Raw genomic sequence first — 19,100 nt, 5'->3', positions numbered from 1 at the left:
AGATGCTTTTCTAATAAATATAGTAAACGTATATGCTTACATGAATATGCAAACATGCAAGAAACTGAATATTGCAAAAGCAAAGATTAATAAAATGTAAAACGCCAAAGGCTGTTAAACAAGGTCAGTATTTTCCCCAAGTATATGACGAACACCCATATTATTGTAGAACCAATTGCGCCTAACCAAAAAATAAAAATAAATAATTCCTCAATCAAAAAAATTGGTAATGAAATAACGAAAAGCCAATAAAAATTCTAAGGTTAAAATACGTAGATTGCAAAAAGCAAAGACTTTGTTGGATCATACGTCAGTCGGTATATAAAATTTGGATCCATTATTTTTCGCGCATTTCGGCGTCCCATCCTAGAGCTTGCCCCATCCACTCATCTTCAGTTATGCTGTGCCAATATGCCCACAAGCTTCCAAAGCTGAAAAGCGTAAACAAGCTGGCAAACAGTGAGCCGTCAATCTTGCCGTTGGTGTTTGAACAAATATATCGTGAAACAACAAATTCAAAGATTTGTCCAATAATGAAAAGCAAAAAAGTAAATATTAACAAGATTAATGGCCTTTTTTCGCGAAGCACAAAAATTACAAGGTTTACTTGCAATATTAAATACACGAAAATAGCCACGATCGGGAAAAGAAGATAGGTTGAGTATATTGCGTAGTTGCGGAGTAAATATGGCTGAGAGGGTGCAGATTCAAACTGCCCACTCCAATCAAATGCTGAGTCTAAAGCCATATATCCAACCCCTATAAAAACTGCAAGTCCAGAAAAAAATGTAAGAAATATAGACACAAATCCGCCATCTGGAAGAAGCTGGTAAGCGACGACGGCGTTGACCAGAAGTAGCCAAGCGGTTGATGCCGTACTACCAATCTCAATTGCTGAAAACCATGCAAGAATTCTAAAATTGGTAACGAATCCTCCACTGGCAAATATGGCAGAAAGAGCAACGATAATGTATGAGAAGAAGAGAATTTGCATTTCCTTTCTGCCAACTGCTCCACTTCGTCTTTGTGCAAATGCGATAAACAAAATACTAATAATTATGGCAATAAACGAAACCACCATTAATCCAAGGTTTCCAATGCTGTGATCATTTACGGTCGAAAACCCCGTCAAATCACAACCTTTTGGGACATCGTGAAAAAGCTAACGCAGGTAATGTTAATAGTGAGAAGCAGAACCAGCTCGTGTAATACTTACATTGCACGCTGGTAAAGATGAATGAAAGCAGAAATTCTAATTAAAATATAAGAAAAAAATTCACAGCAATGACAAGCAATAAAAAACGTATACGAATCAAACGCTATTTTCGATTCGTAATAAACAATACAATTTAGCCAAATAAAAATACATACATTAAAATTGCCATAGTTTGTGACTGCCATTGCTAACTATTCTAAGTCTATTGCGTAACCCGGTAATTAGGAAGTGCTATTCCTTTTGCTGTTTCAGGAACCAGACAGATTAGAAAATTGAAGGTCTGAACGTCGACGTCGAAAGAGATGTTTCGATCCGCACAAAACATGGTTGATAACAAGCCGTGTTGCGTATAAATTAAATAAACCTGGATTCATTCCTACAATTTAATACTTGATACTCGTACAGAAATATTCCGCGAAATAATAACCAAAACAATTCTAAAGCCGCAGACTGCGGATCTTTGCAGTCTATTATTGTTCCCTTGGTTACGTCCTTACCATACGTGCACAATACAACCGCAATATTTAACGATTGATCAAAGTTTCATTTTTTTGTTAATATTTTACTTTGCATGCAATTGTTTATGCTTGATTATAGTAAAACTGACACATACTGGTGGTGCTCTCCATATACGTGATGGTGCAATAGCTTATGTGATGCCTGACTAATTTTTTTAATTGTTTTCTGTAACTCGTAAAAGCTAAATAAACGTGGCATACTTTAAAAGCAATTCCAAACAATCCACTTCTCTCAACCGTCTACCATTATTCAACCCTAGAATTTCGTTACAACCGAGTCATTAGTTAGCTTTGTTACAGACTGTTACTAGTATTTATATATTTTTGATCGTCGTCGGTCACTTCTGCTCTTGCGGTCACCGCGGCAGTCAAGGTCTCTGCGTTTTTATCATGGTCGATGTCCAGCCACAACACCAGCTTTATCTAAACAATGGGCCAGCAATAATCGATGGTACGGAAACTGAAATTTCACCCAAACATGTGCGATTGTCTTCATCGGCTTTGGACAATGGCATTGTAGTGCCTGAGTTTTCAGATTTCTCATCTTACACTGCTCCACCCGCACGACCTCAAGTATCTTCAACTGCATCAGCTCCATCGGTGATCGGTCTTCAACCAGCGGCTCCCATTGTTTCAACCACAACCACAACAGCAACAGCAATACCGTCATTATCACCGCAACAATCACGTGCGACAGGTTTCAGTGTATCTTCATCAATACCTACTTCAAACGAATCTAGAACCTCAACTTCAATTTCCACATCCCCTTCTCTTCCTATCCTTCCCATTACGCGTTTGGCTGCGTCTCCGTCTTCCTCATCTTTTTCTGTTGCTGCACCTCAAAAGACATCGCCAATTCGTTTACGAGCTGGTGATACAACTCAAAATTCTTTATCGGGCCGGCCTCAGTTGCCACGATCGTTTTCCCTCGGAGGTTCTGCAGCTAGACGAAATCAGCAACTCCAAGGGTCAGCCCTTTTTTCATTGGCACCGCAGTTTCAAGCACAACAAGCATTAAAAGCTCACGAAGGAAATAAGTTTATTACTCCAGCTGAATATGCGCTGCATATTGTGTTCACTCAGGTAAGCTAAGATTTTGCGTATTACGCTGTTCATCCAGTATTGCTAACAATACAGTTTGTGCGGCATGCGGAAAAGAAGTTAAACTTGTGTTTATCGTATTCACTCGAAAACGAACCTCCAATTACAACATTATTGGGTGTAGGCGCGGACCCCGTGTTTGATAAGATTTTGAAGTCACTTGGTTACATTTCTCGTCAAAGACCTCGACCTGTTATTGATGCAGTCATGTTTTGGAGAAAATCGAAATCAGAAGCTGCCACGGCTGCTGCTCGGGACAAAGTCTCATTGCCGCCACATCAGAATCAGCCAGTTCAGTCCAGTAGTTTAGGTCTTAGACACAAAGTTAGCAAGAGTTTATCAGATAGGTCTCCAATTGGTCACAGGCATCAATTGTCTCGGCAGATAGGTACGCCAACGGTAAACAGTGGAAGTAGTTTTGGTTTTCACAAAAATCACTCTACGTCAACCGGTACCGCTCCTCAGTCTGCTTTTCGGGCCGATCTGGCTCAGCAAGCCGATAGAAAAAGTTTAATATCCATATACATTCTATGCCGCGTATTGATAGAGGTGGTGAAACAAACATCTGCTGATATGTTAGGCGAAGAAATGGGTGACAAACTTGAAGAGATTGTGTTTAAGCAGATTAAAGCATCAGACTCGAGTTTATTAAACTCTAGCGTAATTAGATCGGCAAATTGGAATTTGTTTGCTGAGTTGTTAGGTGAAATGTCAAAATTGCGTTTTATTAGTGTCAGTGATCGTTTCATCGCTGAATTGGAGAAAACCAACGGCGATGTAAACATGTCAAAAGAGCAAGAAATAAATGTGCAATTAATTATTCACGGCATGAAATACTTGAAGTTGACAGTAAGTTTTTATGATTGAATTTCATGAGTTTTTTTAATAAATATATATAGGTATATCCTATGGACGCTTTTGAAGATTCGGCTGATTTTATGGAATCAGTATCGAAGTTTTTGGTACTCTCGCATGGTCAACGCATAAAACAGGCATATTGTGAGGTAATGAATCAGCTACTTTTGAATGTTGCTGGCACAGCCACGGCTGAAGTCAACTATCCCACATGGGTATCCGCAATTTCAATGTCTTATCCAAAAGTTCTTTCTATGGTATCGAAACAGAAATACTGGGCTAGTGCATTCCCTTTGGCTTGTACCTTACTTTGTGTCGCTCCATCGGAAATCTTTAAAGAGAGCTGGGTTCCGTTGCTTGAAGCCAATTACAACAAATTAAAGGATAGAAATTGTAGAGTGATTGTAATTTGTGGGATTGCACGATTGCTTTGGGTTTATTTGCGCCGATGTACCGAATCTTTGAATAATGCGACAAAACGGCTCGATCAAATCACAAAAACATTGTTTCTTGGCGGTCAAAAGAAGTCATGGCTTACTGCAGATCCGGGAGTGATTGGTGCCTGCATTCAGCTAATCAGATTTGTGGGTGCCAGTCATCCCGAGTATTGTTTAAAAAATATTCTATTTCCTCTTCTTAGCAGTGACACTTTGAATGCGACCACGGAATTAAATTTATCGATTGATTTACTTTCATCAGAGAGAATGATTGTTGGCATTAGCTCTTTTTTAGCGATTTTATCAGATGCTCAAAGCGGAAATTTCCCGCCTTTTTATGCGATTCCCAAATCAAACCAGCCGTTAATGTCTGATGATTTTAGCTTACCGAATGATCCAATTCCAATTCCAACAAATCCTTTACTGAAGGAGTATTATCATCAGTTCACACGAATTCTAGGTCGAATAGCTGTTATTTGTGATAATTATTTTGGAGGTCAGACAGTCCTGGACGAAAAATTGTCGGGTAGTACTCCGAAGACGCCTAGTGGAACGTTTTCTTTTAGAGATAAGATTGATTCGAGTAGTCAGAGCTCTACTGAATCTTTGTATGCTAATTATGAATTGATTCTTACTGTTTTTGAAGCCATTCCACGATGTGTTCCGTCCTCGGTTGCGTTTGGTAAAATTGTTGAAATGCTGTGCAAAGGTACCATGCATCCAGATGAGCGTGTCGCCAGGGCAGCGGTAAATGCTCTGAAGAGTTTAGCCAGAAATCCTCGATATTCACCGCAAACTATAGTTACTGGATTTGCAAGGTTTATTTTTAATTTTGAAGAGCGTTACAGTACGACGGCAGATATGGGGTTACTTGATGCCACTTTTAATGTTGAAAATACTCTTAAGTTTTATGTGGAGTTGCTCAATATATGGGTAGATGTCATCAAGAAGAAAACAATTGACCAAAGAGAGATATTGTTATCTGAAGGTACTGTCAGTCCAATCACAACCGAAACGTCATCTAGTAGCAGGGGTGAAGAAATGGAAACAGCTTCTGTGTGGTCTGTTATCGAAGAAATTGAAAGTAACGGTCTATTCTTTTTGTGCTCACAAAGCAGAGCCGTACGTCGCTATGCTGTATCTATTCTTAGACTCATAAAGCACTTTGACGCAGCATTAGATGAACAAGTTGAAGTACTTAAAATGCAATCGAAGAATGAGTCTAGGAATAATCTCTTAAGAATAATTGACGTTTTAGAATCCGGAAACGGTTGGGGTATTTTGGATTTAAACTCAAATGAGTTTGACCTGGTATCTACTGTCGAGAAGTCGAGACTAACTGCTCTGCAGCAGGAGAGCAAAGACGGAAGTACGCGAGGGATTTTGTTACGACTTATTGAATCTGAATCAGGTGTCGATTCTGCCTTATGGTTGCGAGCTTTTCCAAGATTTTTGACCACTTGCCTAACTAGTTTTCCTATGCCAGTTGCTTTGTGCCGGACATCAGTTTGTAGTAGATTGCTACACATGCAAAGAACTGTTATGGAGATTGCAGATGCATATCACCGCCTGCCGTCACATCATTCAATCGAGAGCTATCCGAAGCATAGCATGAGAACAAAGCCAGAAGTATTTCTTGAGCAGTGGAAGCTATATCTGATTGTCGCATGTTGTACAATGACAGCAACGGATGGTCAAGATGAGGTCGTTTCAGGTAGGACAGCACAAAAAAACCACTCACAACTAAAGCTGAAAACGCCGCCTCCGTTATTAACCACCAACAGAAGAATAACATCAGCAAAATCTTTGTTTAATCTTGTAATTCCATTGCTACATGTTGATTATGGGCTAGTTAGGGAGGCTGTTATTTCTGGACTTGGCTGCATAAATATTAATATTTACAAGTCGTTATTGGAGTCGCTGCAACCAATGATTTCAGTTCTTTCAGATAATCGACGTTCATCAGCAAGTAATGCGAATAATAATAGCAATAATATTAACAATAATAATCAGCCGCCTTCGACCAGTGCACTTCCTTGGCGCCGAAATCGTCGACATGATTGGCTGAGGGTCGAGATTGTTCATGTATTACTCTTGACATCGCATTACTTAAAAGAAGAAAAAATATATAAGGACACATGGATATTGGATCAGCAAGTTTCTTTCATTAAGAACACGAAGAATTTTCTTACGCAAGCCGATGTGCAAGTTGATTGGGATTGTCAGAAGCTTCGTCGGTATTTTTGTGGTTTAATGCAGGCAGTGTATGAGAGCATTTTGTTGACAAAGGAGCCAAAACGCTGGTTACCATTTGAAGCTAGAGTGTCTTGCTTCAAACTTATCGAGGAATGGTGCGGCTATGGACAGAACAGTTATATTGCTATTGAACGAAATCTCAAAATGAAGAAAGCAGCGTTGGATTATTATAACAAAGATGTGTCAGAACAAGGAGTAGTTCTGGCTTCGATGGAAGTGGAACGAGGATTGTTGGAAACTGCGGCCATGAGTTCGATGGCGTCAATTCTAAACGGTCCCTTGACTGAGACCATTGAAAGTCACGGTGCACAGACTGCCGTGATGTCATTTGATATTCACAGCTTATTTGCGTGGACACATGCTATTTTTAACAGTGACTCGCCGAAGCTGCATGCCATCGGTAAACAAGCAACTGTCAACCTTCTTATGGCCAATCAAGATCACAAGTTATTACTTGATAAGGCAATAGCATTTTGTTACGCAGAAGAACCTGGAGCTAGTTTCACGCAAACATATTTTAATGCAGTTGCTGATGTTCTTATTCAAAATCCACATTATCCTTGCAATATTCGTCAACCATTTGCCTTAGGGTTATTTAAAATTAGCGATGAAAAATCAGAAATTCGGGTTAAGGCGGCAGCGCTTCTAAAAGCAATGGAGTTGAGGTTTTTTGCCAAGTCGCATGTTCAAAATTATGAAATTAGTATTTCTGATAGAACAACAGCTGTATACAAGAGGGCACAATTCAATCTGTCAACTCAATTTGCACTGGAATATTCGGGTTTGACATATCCCATTATTTCTGAATTAACAATGTTTTTCAATATTGTTAGTGTGTCTTGTCGTCGTGATATATTGGCAATTTTGATTCCATGGCTCTCGGCTGTTGAATTGCAATTGGATCCTAATGGTAGAGATCCTTCGCCATCTGCATACATGGTTATGACAAACCTATTTGAGATTACTGTTCGGTTCAGTAGCAAAATTCAGAACGAAATTGAAGCTCTGTGGGTCACATTGGCCTCTGCTAGGCATCATGGTAATGTTAGAGCAATTTTGGACTTTTTGATAAACACTAGTGTGGAGCGGCGCGATTCTACGTTTGTTGAATATGGCAAGCAAATTGTTGTCTATATCGCGTCTACGCCAGCAGGTGCCAAATTAGTAGAGGCGCTGATTGCTTATATTCAACCCACCAGTATGTTACCTACTCATGGTGACCCGCGTGAGTATCCAAATATTGAAGAACAGTTTCCCTATGTGGCAGACTTATCACAGTCACTGCCTTATTCGTCCAAACAGGTAAGCTATATTTCTCCCGCCAATAATAAAATAAAATAATGAATTTCTAACATTTGTAGGTTGGATTCTCGATTGGTCAGCTAGCGGTGATTTTATTAGTTGATTTGCTGGTGAGCCCTGTGGCGGCAATGTCTGAAAACCTAGCACAGCTTCTTCACGTGGTTTTTATTTTATTAGACCATTATAATCCACTTGTGCATGAACAAGCTCGTGAACTTCTTGTACATCTTATTCACGAATTGGTTTTACCTTTACATCCTGAAATTGATAGCGAGAGTTATGTCAGCACAGCAGAATTTATTGATTTGGTTCGAAGGCGAGATAGCAAGACCATATGGTCTTACGACGATCTTTACACTGACGAGGAATCTATGAGAACACCAAAAACGATGGATTTTATGATTAAGAAAGTGCTTGAAATGTTTACTGCCTTGGACGCTAATTTACATAATGAATGGAGTCGGATCGCATTAACTTGGGCTACTACTTGTCCTGTTCGTCATTTTGCTTGCAGGTCGTTTCAGATTTTTAGGTTAACATTTAAGGATATCGATCAGAACCTTCTTGCAGACATGCTTGTCAGGCTGTCAAATACAATAGCAGATGCAAACGGGGATATTCAGAATTTTGCGATGCAAATTTTGATGACTTTGAACGCGATTGTGATTAGAATTGAGTCTCTGGAACTAATGAATTATCCGCAAATATTTTGGGCCACTGTTGCTTGCTTGCAAACCATTCACGAGCAAGAATTTATTGAAACTTTGTTTATTTTGGAGAACTTAATGATGAAATTCTCTTTTGATGATAGAGATGTGATCAGTCTGTTCATGTCAGTTTTCCCTGCTAAGTGGGATGGCAAGTTTGAAGGTCTTCAAAAGGCTGTGCTGCCTGGGCTTCGATCCAGCAAGTCATATGATCAAACCCTAAGAGTTTTGGATAAATTGAACGCGCTTGAATTGAACGAGATTACTGGTGATAATACTAGATTGTTATATGCTATTCTTGTTAATCTTGCACGATTTTTGCATGCGCTTGAAATTGGTGAGCTGTCGTCTGAAATCATTCAGGCAGCAGAGAAATTGGCTGCCATTGCCACTCAAGAACAAGTCAGTATAATTGCACGCATGATGTCGAGTTTGGCAAAGGGCCGGTTTAGAATAAAGGATGATTTTATACGTCAACTAGTTCATGCCATCCAGGCTACTATGTTTACTGATAATGAACCTAACATTATGGTATTTTTGCTTGGTCTTCTATCAAATAAAATTGACTATGTACGAGTGGAGACCATGGAAATATTGAGATATTTGTTTCCGATAGTGGATATGAGTCGGCCCGAGTTTGTTGCTATAGGAGCAGATTTGATATCTCCACTTCTTCGATTGTTGCAAACGGAATATGCAAAACTTGCTTTGCAGGTTCTAGATGAAGCGACATACATCCCAGGTGCTCAAATGGATCGACATGTATTACGAACTTCACTTGGAGGTCGATCGATGATTGGAAGAAAGGATGATTTTGAGAGCAGTACCAGCACATTTGGCATTCCTGCTATTGATGGTTGGTCAGTTCCCTTACCGTCAGTTAGGTCCTCTGTCACTCGCAGTAATGTCCATGCCGTGTTCTACTCGTGTGATGTCGCCAACTCTGACTATCGCAGTATTGAGCCTAGCATGAATGTTCAATTTACAAGGGATGAATATGCGCATACTGGATTGAGATTCCCGGGACAGTATCAACAAGGCTCAACAAACAGTCAATTTGGGCCGGGCGTAAACGATGGCGGATATTTTGGAGGAGCATTTGGAATTAGTGCTACGTCAAGCAGTGGAATTAAGAGCAGTACCAATTTTTACCCGCTAGAACGAAGCGACACGATGTTTTCGTATACTGGTACTGAAGATAACGATGGACTATCTCACATGGTCGCTGCATTGGATAACTTGAATTCATTTTTCGCTGAAGAGCCTACGGCCTACACGAGCTTATTGGAGTAGCTTCGGATTTTCACGAACAATGTATAAGTAAGTTTTTTTTTTTTTTCCTTTGAAATTTTTTTTTCAGAGAATACTAACGCTTGTTTATAGAAATATGATTTGATTTTGTAAACTGTTTTTTTTTATGACTGGATTTATGGTACGGAAAATGGCTTTTATTTGGGTTGCATGTATGAAAATATTATAAATTTGCGTTTCATTTTGATCAATAAAACAAGGTAAAATTAATGAATATATCCCAGTTACCCGGGTATGTTAATTATCCATGTCTTTGTTCTAAATTTGCATTGCAGATCAGATGGCTTACATCAAAACCAATTGGAAATCCATTTAAAGTTGATTACTGATAAATTGCAAGGTGAAGCTGTTGCCTTACTTTGACTCGAGTCGGGATCAAATGCAACGATGATACGCCTAAGACGATCACTGATTGTGGGACTCAGCTTCGTTACCGTACTGTTATTTCTCACATTCGCTAGCTCACCCGTGGACGAGTTTAAGGCACCTGATTATTCAAAATCTTCACTTGAAAATCGATTTTTTTCATTCGGTGCGTTTACTCATTTGATACGGTCTGTAGGGAGTGTGCCACACCATGCTGAATCGATCGTGTTCATTACCAGCGACACCAAGGCTGCGTCGAAGCTTGTCCAACTTGCGAATGATCTTGCAATTAACCTAAATATTAACAAATTGGATGGAGTTAAAAAATATTTGGTTCCTTCAGTGAATTTTCTTTTTTTGGGATCTTATTCACTGGACTTGGATTTTTTCACGGCGGCCAATGGGGTCAATACTTCAATTCTATACGTTCACGACGGCCGTGCTCATTTAAATCAACGAACGCAGTATATACAACCATCAAATTATGATATATCCGAAGATAACACAGCGTCGGAAGGTCCTACTTTATTTGATATTTCACCAATTGCGGTACGAAAGTCAATTGAGACTACGTATCGTGCACTTCGTCCGACTGTCACTGTCTGGTCACGACAAAGTGAACGGAACAGTCAATTCGGAGACATGATCAACGCAATACTAGGCTCTCCTTCCGGAAGATGGGCTCCGATTGATATTCCAGAATCTGATATTGATAATTTGAAATGGCTATCTCTGCTTGATGTATCTGGGTTGAAAGGTATGGTATTATGTATTGTGTAAATGGAAATGTTTTTTTTCTATGTTCTAACAGGTTTTTAGCATGGTCTCAGCATATTGTTGATATTGTGATTGTAGTCACATCTCATTCGGGAGCTTTGATTCGACTTCTTGAAGATATCGCTGATTCACAATATTACAACTTTCAAAAGCCTCGCATTACCATTTATCTTCCACCGGGGCCTGCTGATCCATCTTTGGTTAATTATATAGAACGAACTCTTCACTGGCCGAATGATCGAATAGTAATGCAATCAACCTCTTTTTCTGGCAGTGGATCATCTGTGAACAGACAGTTACTTTCTGCCATTCGTTCATATATACCGTCGGTTAAAAGCGCTAATGTGTTATTACTTACCGATACAGTCCGCCTTAGCAGAAAGTGGTTGGAGTATGTAAATTACATGAATCTTCGTCTTCAGCCACAGATGAAGGATACAGAAATGACTAAAGAATTGCCCCAACTTGCGGGAATTTCACTTTGCCCGCCATTGAAAGAAATTCAATCAAACTCGTCAATATATTTAACTCAATCTCAAGCACAACTTTCATGTACAATGTATTTTCCTCCTCATTTCAAAGTTTTGCAATCATTCTTTTCCGAGCAGGCAGCTGAAGGACTCAAAAGAACGCTGCCTCTGCCAGAAGAGTTAGCGTGGGTTACATCAAATACTGCGGGAAGTACGGTTTTAAAGAATCTTCTATCGCCGATATATATTCGAGGCTACGTGTTTGCAATTCAAAATATTTTGCAAGTGATAGCGATTGACACAGTTTCTGCAGATTTATTTGGATCTCAAGATGAGCGGAAACATTTTCTTATTGAACAACCACTTTATGAGTTCTTAATAGAAAGTGAGATTTGGCAAGACATACCAATGACGAACAAGAAAGAAGAGTCAGAAGTATGGACGCTACTTCCTGTGTTTCCAGATAGAGATTCTAAGGAAACCATGGGTTTACAGCAAATTCAAGATCGGGGCGTTTCATTTGCAAAGACAATTTCTCCAGAGTGCAATCATAATATTGTTAAATCAAGAGCTAGTTTAAAATCAGATTTGGAAGATGACGATTTGGTATTGCAAAAATCAAGCGTGCGGTTGAACAAGGCGGATCTTGATTTGGAACAAGAAAACTTGATTGTGATCCCACGGATAGATGATGATTGGTCCGATATATTTTGTAATGATTTGTCAAGAGATGAGACAGTTGATAATGTTGTGCACAAGGCAAAGACTATTGAAGATGAGAGAAGGGAACGCAAGGGTTTGCGCGCTGCCGCACCCAGACAGAAGCCCAAACGAGAAACGAAAAAGTTAATGTCAATTTCAACAAGATCGATATTATCCATATCGCGTGCAGTGACTCAAACGATAAAAACTGAATCTACAACCAGTTCCTCTACCGTGAGGTCTAGTAGACGATCAACTTATACAGCAGTTTCCGCAAGCGTGTAGCAGCATGAATGGAATGGACGAAGCTGGGTACATTTAAGAAAAGGCAAAAAGGAGTAATATCATTGAATGTACACCATGTATGAATAATTTTATTGTAACCTAAATAATTAAACGCCGTAAACCTCCCGCAATCCATTTCCCAGTTATGTCATCAATACGACAAGCTAATAATCGCCTGCCAGTCGAGGGACATCGCACAGCAGTAACCGTTTCACGAGTTTGACTAATGTATGAATAAATACACGAGTAACAAAAAACTTTCCCAGTTTCAATCGCTGTAGGATCTCTTATTTCTGACTGGCAGAGTTGACAGATGTTTGAAGTATTGCCACCATCACCATCGCCATCATCGTCGCTCGACGTTGACGAAGGCATGATTGGGGGTGCGAGCGCATATTTGACATCTGATTCATTCATGGGATCATGGGACTGAACTTCCAATTGACGCCGCCTGTTAGATATTGAAAGCTGTCTTGAAAAATCCGATGCGTGCCACCATTCAAGAATTTTTAGGGATAACACTGCTGTAGGCAAAATGGACGATAATGTCCAATCGAATGCGGTGAGAGCCGCTTGTGACAAACGCTGCCGTAATGCCGAGGACGTGATCTGAGTAGTAGTCAAATTTACTGGCATGTTGGTAGAAGCAAATGTTAGATCTGTTTGTCTAGTAAATCGGATATTCAATAGAAAATCTATAAATGAGCGATGCGGTGATTTGCCAAAAAGGTATAACAAGTTAAACAAAACGGCTAACGTGCCACCACCGAACTTGATCGACGGATAAAATTTCTTAAAAAGGATTTCAACGGCAGCTTTGATACGATCAATTCGAGATGACGAATTAGAAATGCCTTGTTGTGCTTGACGAGTGCGGAATAGCGATCTGGCTTGAATTGACTCATAATAACGGTCAAGCTTCTCTTGCAGATATGGAATACCAACCTGTACAAATTAGCAAGTGTTGGTCATAAAATAAAAAAACCATTTGTGATTACCAAGGCTAATAATGAACCATATATCTCTTTTTGCCCCAGTTTTCCCAGGTCATTAACTCTGTCTTCAACTTGTTTTGAACCACCTGCAGCTGCAATCACAATTCGATCTGCTGGCAAAAACCGACACCGTTTAAGATCATAAAACGACTCAGTAAGTGAGGCATTCCAAGTTTTAAGACACCGAAGTTCAATCGCTGCTGCCAGTAAAGCGTATAACTCATCGAAATTAAGAACTGCACGAAGAAGGTATCGTGGGTGCCGCTGAGCTGCGTGAGCAAGCACGTAGCGGACGGACGGGGCAAGCAAAGCGCTCAATTGCTCAGCCGTCACTAGCTCAAACAAAGTCGGCCTTGATGGATCAAGCAACAATGGATTTATGGCCAGCAAATGTGACATTTTTATTGACATTTGGCTGAAGCCATCGTTCGTCCTGAATTTGCTAACTACATTAGCCGAGGGATGACATTAGTAAGTTTCGCGGGGATGGTTCAAGACCCTTACTTTACAGCGCTTGCGCTTCAGTGGTTTCCAGTGCTGCATCAGCTGCGAGTTGCGAGTTCACTTTGAACTTTCTGGATCAAGTGAACATTGCAAAATTTGTTTGCAATCTATATCGATTTTTCACAAGACGATTTAGTATGTCTCAGCAGAATCAGCGTCCGGCTGCAAGTGCAGTGCCAGAGCAGTATACAGCAAAACGACCACGCCGAAAGACAAAACGGGACAGAAACCGTAGAACCTTTAGTCGAATTCTTGCGTCGTTGTTTTTTCAGTGCGTTTTTAATTTATTTTTTGATCTTTTTTTTAATTAAGTGCTTGCTAATACGTTTTTTTTTTCTATGGCAGCTTATTGGCTTACTATCTGATCTATGCAGCGTTTTGGAAATGCCCGAGTGATCCAACATCAAGCCTGCTATGTCCAGTCACAGAACGTATCACAGAACCGCTGACACCGTGGTACGAGGACAAGGTCAAGCCATATGCTGGCCCGGTTATCTCAAGAGCTAGCGCTATCTACAGTACCAACGCGCAGCCTCTGCTTAACAAGGCTTCGGTTGCTGCAAAGCTGACGTACGACAATCACTTGGCACGCCATGTTGATCAGGCTCATGATCTCGTTTTTGCACGCTATAGCCATCACGTGAAGCCCCATTTTGATAAGGCAACAGAGTTGTGGTACACTGTGTGGAACGATGACATGCGCAGACGATGGACTCATGCGACACCATACATTGAGAAATCTAAACAACTCGGCGCCGCCAGCGTTTCGAAGGGCATTGTATTTTCTAAGCACGCAGGTGCTGTTTCCAAACAGGTTGCCATTAGACTTTCTGAATTGTCTAAAATTGCCTGGCATGACCTGATTATCTTTTATGATGAAGTCGTGAAGGTGCATGCTTTAAGATTGTACTTTGCTCATGTAGAGCCTGCGTTTACTCGTATCAAAGTTCGTCTTCTGGCGCTTAACAATTCTAACACGATCGTGGATAAAGTTAAGCGTAGTTTTGATAATGATTTAGAAGACGACATTGATGAAATCGATGAATTTGAGCAAGATAAACAGGATGATGATCTTGACAAAATTGATGACGCACTCGAGGAAGAAGAAGAAGCACCTATAAGGTAAATATTACTTTTTTTTTGGTTTATTTTGGGATTTTATATAGTAGCGTTGGACTATGGTTTATTGTGTTTTTTTCTTTTAATCTGGAAACCTAATTTTGGCGATGAATCATTGTAGTGAAATTACTTCAACCGTCTATGATACTCGTACATTTTCAAGTCCCAGCAGCAAGGATACTTCAACATCTAGCACGATAGCTATTGCAGAATCGATTTCATTAAGTCGCGAACCGTCGTCAATGGCATCTCCGGAGCCGACTCCTGCGGCCAAGGAAGGAGATTACGAAGCAGACTTAGTTCGCAAAGAAATCAATGCCGATATTGAAGGATGGCAACAGAAATTTAAAAAGGCTGGTAAAAGTGCTGTTTCAACATTAAGTGCTGATCTGGATGCATTTTTTGTGACAGCCAAGCTCCAATTTTTACAGGAATCAGAAGTGAACATTACTGAAGTGAAGAAAGCGATTCAGAGTTTGATTAAGGAAGCAGAACCGGCAGAATTATCGTCGTTGATAAGATATGTTTTGCCACTCAAGGCTGAACTGGTTGAAGATCAAGCTCTTGACTCGTTAAAGGCAATATATGCTGAGGCGGAGTCCATTAGAGCATCTACTGTTGTTATTTTTAAAACCGTGACAGACGTTGGATTGAGTGAGCTTTCCCGTAAATGGGCATATACGGACGGCGTAACCTGGGACGACTGGAAAGAGTTCAAAAATCTTCGCGACACGACGGAAGAGTTTATATCGATGCTTAAAAAAATCCCCATCGATGAATCAAAAACGGAAGACGTATTTGACGCTGTCACTTCTGAAATTGTTTTATGGGTAGCCAGTGTTAAAGTTCAAGTTCAGCGGATTTTGGATTCGGTGGTGGATGAGGCAGTTAATTCGACTTTAGAATCGAATGGTTCAGATACTATTGAATTGATTGATAATCAGGATGATGAAAAGATCGAAAGCAAAATTGATGAACAAACAGAAGACATTGACGATGTTGATGACGAGAATTTTGCTTCAACTTCCACAACTACTCTTACCTCCACGATTATTAAATCGGTATACTTAACCAAGTCGTCAAATAGCGAGCCTCATGATGCTAGCAGTATTGCCACTACCCATTCAGTAACTCATGATGAACTTTAGGAAATTTTTTTTTCTAATTTAACACTTTCATATATATTTTGGCAGACTTGTCAGTAATTTGTATTTTACCCATGCGTTCTATATAGAGTTTGTGTATACTATAATGCCTTTAAATTTGAATTGGATATAATGCATTTTTGTTTTTGTTTTCTTTCTTTCTTTTTTTTTTTTAATAATCAATGCACATAACTTACATTTTATACAATTAACTATTCTATAGATATAAGCGTTTCTTCAGGAAAATGACGAAAAAAGCTTATGCGTAACATTATACATTATCTTACATTAACACGAGCTCAAAGATCTAGTAGTACTTTCCCTTAAGCTCAGGAGCAAACTCATATCCAAGATATCCTTCTTTGGCCTTGGCATTGTAAAACTGATTTCTGTCGTACGGTCTAAAAGCAATACCTTCCTTAACTCTTGCCACCAAGTCAGGGTTCGATACAAAGCTTCGTCCGAACGCAACCAACGAATTCTCGTGAGTATTAGCATACTCGATCGCAGACTCGGGGGTAAAGCCGCCGGCAGCAATCCAGGCGCCCTTCCACAACTTGTGGAACGGCTCAGTGGATTCCTCCTTTTCGTTCCATACTCTCTCCGAGCCACCGGACACGCGGGGTTCAACAACGTGAAGGTAGGCAAGATCAGGGTGAACTTCTTGCAACTTTGAAATGATGTATTCAAACTGCGGGTAAGGATTCTCATCCTTCATGGATTGAAATTCAGAGAACGGTGACAGGCGAATGCCAACCTTGTCGGCGCCAATCGCGGCCGCAACCTTGTCAACAATCTCGAGACCGAACCGGGCCCTGTTTTCGACCGAGCCACCGTATTCGTCAGTGCGCTGGTTGCTAACTGCCTGGAAGAACTGGTCCACCAAGTATCCATGAGCGCCGTGAATTTCAACACCATCAAAGCCGGCATTGATAGCATTGACACTTGCAGTAACGAAGTTTTGTTGAAGCTCATGAATCTCTTCCTTAGTAAGTTCCTCCGGAACCTTGGCTTCACCGTCAGCAATTGGTGATGGGCCGTAGATCTTTGGCTGGACTACGCCTGGGTTAACACGGCCGAGGGACCAGATCTGGTCAAAAATAAAGCTCTTCTTGTCATGAACTGCCTTGGTAACCTTCTTCCAAGCTTCCACCTGAGCATCTGTATGCAAGCCGGGCACGTTAGGGTACGCTCCGGCGAACAACGACGGATCGGTCGCTTCGGCAATCAGTAACGTGCCGGGGACCAACGCTCGCTCGGCGTAGTAAGGCACGGCAAGGTCCGCATTTGGGCTACCATCGTCGTCGTTGCGGAAACGAGTGAGCGGAGCGAGAACGACTCTGTTCTGCAGCTCAACGGAGCCAACCTTGATGGGTTCAAAAAGCTTGCTTCCAGACATTATGATTGAGGATTTCACAATTCAGTAATGTACAACGATATTGGAAGAGCAATCGGGGAAGAACGAGGACTTTATACGTATTTCTCGCACAGATAAATGGAAAGCAGACGGTACCATATTATTAAGCCGGCGCCACGATGGCGTTATGTGTGTTTTTGCTTGAGGCCTTCGAGACCGCGGTTCCAAAGAACGGGTCACCCTTGAACTTTATTCGATAGTAAGCTCAGCTTAGTTAAACATTCAAAGTAATCGCCGAACTGGCGCATACATATACCGAAGAAGTGGCATGAACAATCGTATAATGGATGGTACGGTAACTAGTTAAATCCTTGCTGACTAGGCAAAGTTTATTTTGGCTTTTGTGTTTGATGACGGGGTTGTAATCTTGTCATATTTGCATTGCGCAGATATGAAATGGCCAAAAAAAGAGTACTGAATTCTGGTTGTGGAGATAAACCAGGTGAACCAATTAATTGAACCAGGCCTGCCATATATACAACAAGAATTTTCTCTTTAAATCAGGCATTGCATAATTCAAATATGAATACGAGAGCTCATTCAAAACATGAAGCGCCTTTGCAGAGTTGTAAGACTACGCTGTGGCTTTAAATGCCATAGCTTAGTCAGCTTTAGCATTATTTTATGACAGGTGACAATAATTACGACAAACACTCAATCAAATGTCTAATGATCCCAGTAACAAAATACACTGAAACATTCAAAATATAAGCAAGTTCACACTAAAAGCAATGTTCAGTTAATGTACAGCATTCCTTTGCACGGCCCTTAACCGCAGAATTACACTGCAAACCAGGGTATAGAAAAGCAAGCTAGATAGTTGTTTAACTCTCGAAATGGTGGTATACGAAAGTGCCAAGGTCAGGCTAATGGCAGCGTATGGGATTATTAACTCCTGGCTCCTGTAAACGGTAATCTGTAAACGGTAATCGCCATGTCAGTTTTAGAGAAAACTGAGCTCGAGATATTCGTACTTGCTCAGTCCAGAACAAAATAAGAAAGACTCATGGTAGTTATTAAACTGGATTATGCGGACGATATTGTGGAACGGACCATAAATTTCATGTCCCGAAACAACGTCTTTTATGTGACGTTGGACCCACTGAGCAGCATAGGCTTCTAGGTCAAAAAAAAAAAAAAAACTGACGCAGACAGACACTTTAATCTACAGAAAATGAGATCAACCATAGACTTCTCATTCAAATGAGATCCAATATATAAAATCATACTATGCCGCGACTGCATCGTCACACTACTGTTAAGCATTGTCTTCAGCCTGAATCGTAAACAGACCTCTAATAGTCTGACACTGAATGTTGTAGTTTTGAATACCAGTACTGAATCTTTAATGGCGCCAAATTCTTCAAGCATTCAAAAAGGGCTAAATAATGACCTACCTTTAATCTTTACTGCTTAACGCATCCTTGCGTGTCGAACATTTTGCATTGCTTTGCATCCGCAATCTCGTACGTATTAATGTACATGGCGACTAATGACCCAGGAACTTCTCCAATGGCTTCGTGACCTTGAAACACGCGCATGCGTTCACCTCTGGATACCTGACAATCGCCTAGAGGTACGATACCCGAAAGATCAGAGCCGCCGTAACGCTCTTCC

General features: G+C 40.5%; 7 protein-coding genes across 7 annotated transcripts; 3 read left to right on the top strand and 4 right to left on the bottom strand.

Moving 5' to 3' along the window:
* Positions 1-337: 337 nt before the first annotated feature.
* V1514DRAFT_285256 (chitin synthase III catalytic subunit) lies at positions 338-1,401 on the bottom strand (the record flags this gene model as incomplete). Its single annotated transcript, XM_066925167.1, has 3 exons — positions 338-1,162; positions 1,217-1,252; positions 1,372-1,401. The coding sequence occupies 3 exons, from the start codon at positions 1,399-1,401 to the stop codon at positions 338-340; spliced, it is 891 nt and encodes a 296-aa protein (XP_066781323.1).
* A 540-nt stretch (positions 1,402-1,941) lies between these two features.
* On the top strand, positions 1,942-9,882 carry V1514DRAFT_180252 (cell morphogenesis N-terminal-domain-containing protein). Its single transcript, XM_066924593.1, has 5 exons — positions 1,942-2,817; positions 2,872-3,684; positions 3,735-7,685; positions 7,745-9,712; positions 9,776-9,882. The coding sequence occupies exons 1-4, from the start codon at positions 2,125-2,127 to the stop codon at positions 9,683-9,685; spliced, it is 7,398 nt and encodes a 2,465-aa protein (XP_066781322.1). The 5' UTR covers positions 1,942-2,124; the 3' UTR covers positions 9,686-9,712; positions 9,776-9,882.
* Positions 9,883-9,981: 99 nt separating this feature from the next.
* Positions 9,982-12,518, top strand: V1514DRAFT_336785 (uncharacterized protein). Its single transcript, XM_066928592.1, has 2 exons — positions 9,982-10,826; positions 10,889-12,518. The coding sequence occupies exons 1-2, from the start codon at positions 10,091-10,093 to the stop codon at positions 12,301-12,303; spliced, it is 2,151 nt and encodes a 716-aa protein (XP_066781321.1). The 5' UTR covers positions 9,982-10,090; the 3' UTR covers positions 12,304-12,518.
* V1514DRAFT_298393 (Pex12 amino terminal region-domain-containing protein) lies at positions 12,094-13,729 on the bottom strand. Its single transcript, XM_066925486.1, has 2 exons — positions 13,302-13,729; positions 12,094-13,248 (listed from the first exon to the last, which is right to left on the bottom strand). Exons 1-2 carry the CDS (start codon positions 13,707-13,709, stop codon positions 12,403-12,405), a joined length of 1,254 nt encoding a protein of 417 aa, XP_066781320.1. The 5' UTR covers positions 13,710-13,729; the 3' UTR covers positions 12,094-12,402.
* A 121-nt stretch (positions 13,730-13,850) lies between these two features.
* On the top strand, positions 13,851-16,269 carry V1514DRAFT_336780 (uncharacterized protein). The gene is made up of 3 exons (XM_066928591.1): positions 13,851-14,073; positions 14,148-14,924; positions 15,043-16,269. Exons 1-3 carry the CDS (start codon positions 13,940-13,942, stop codon positions 16,067-16,069), a joined length of 1,938 nt encoding a protein of 645 aa, XP_066781319.1. The 5' UTR covers positions 13,851-13,939; the 3' UTR covers positions 16,070-16,269.
* Positions 16,058-17,515, bottom strand: V1514DRAFT_336779 (uncharacterized protein). Its single transcript, XM_066928590.1, has one exon. It carries the CDS (start codon positions 17,463-17,465, stop codon positions 16,374-16,376), a length of 1,092 nt encoding a protein of 363 aa, XP_066781318.1. The 5' UTR covers positions 17,466-17,515; the 3' UTR covers positions 16,058-16,373.
* A 1,374-nt stretch (positions 17,516-18,889) lies between these two features.
* On the bottom strand, positions 18,890-19,042 carry V1514DRAFT_322081 (uncharacterized protein; the record flags this gene model as incomplete). The annotated part of the gene is made up of 1 exon (XM_066926095.1): positions 18,890-19,042. A coding segment is annotated over one exon (153 nt), but the record flags the coding sequence as incomplete, so codon positions are not given.
* Positions 19,043-19,100: the final 58 nt, after the last annotated feature.

Source organism: Lipomyces japonicus, assembly GCF_038497905.1.
Source record: "Lipomyces japonicus strain CBS 7319 unplaced genomic scaffold V1514scaffold_53, whole genome shotgun sequence".
Lineage (NCBI taxonomy): Eukaryota > Fungi > Ascomycota > Lipomycetes > Lipomycetales > Lipomycetaceae > Lipomyces > Lipomyces japonicus.
Note: the sequence above shows the minus strand (reverse complement) of the source record. Positions and strands in the feature narration are given on the sequence as shown.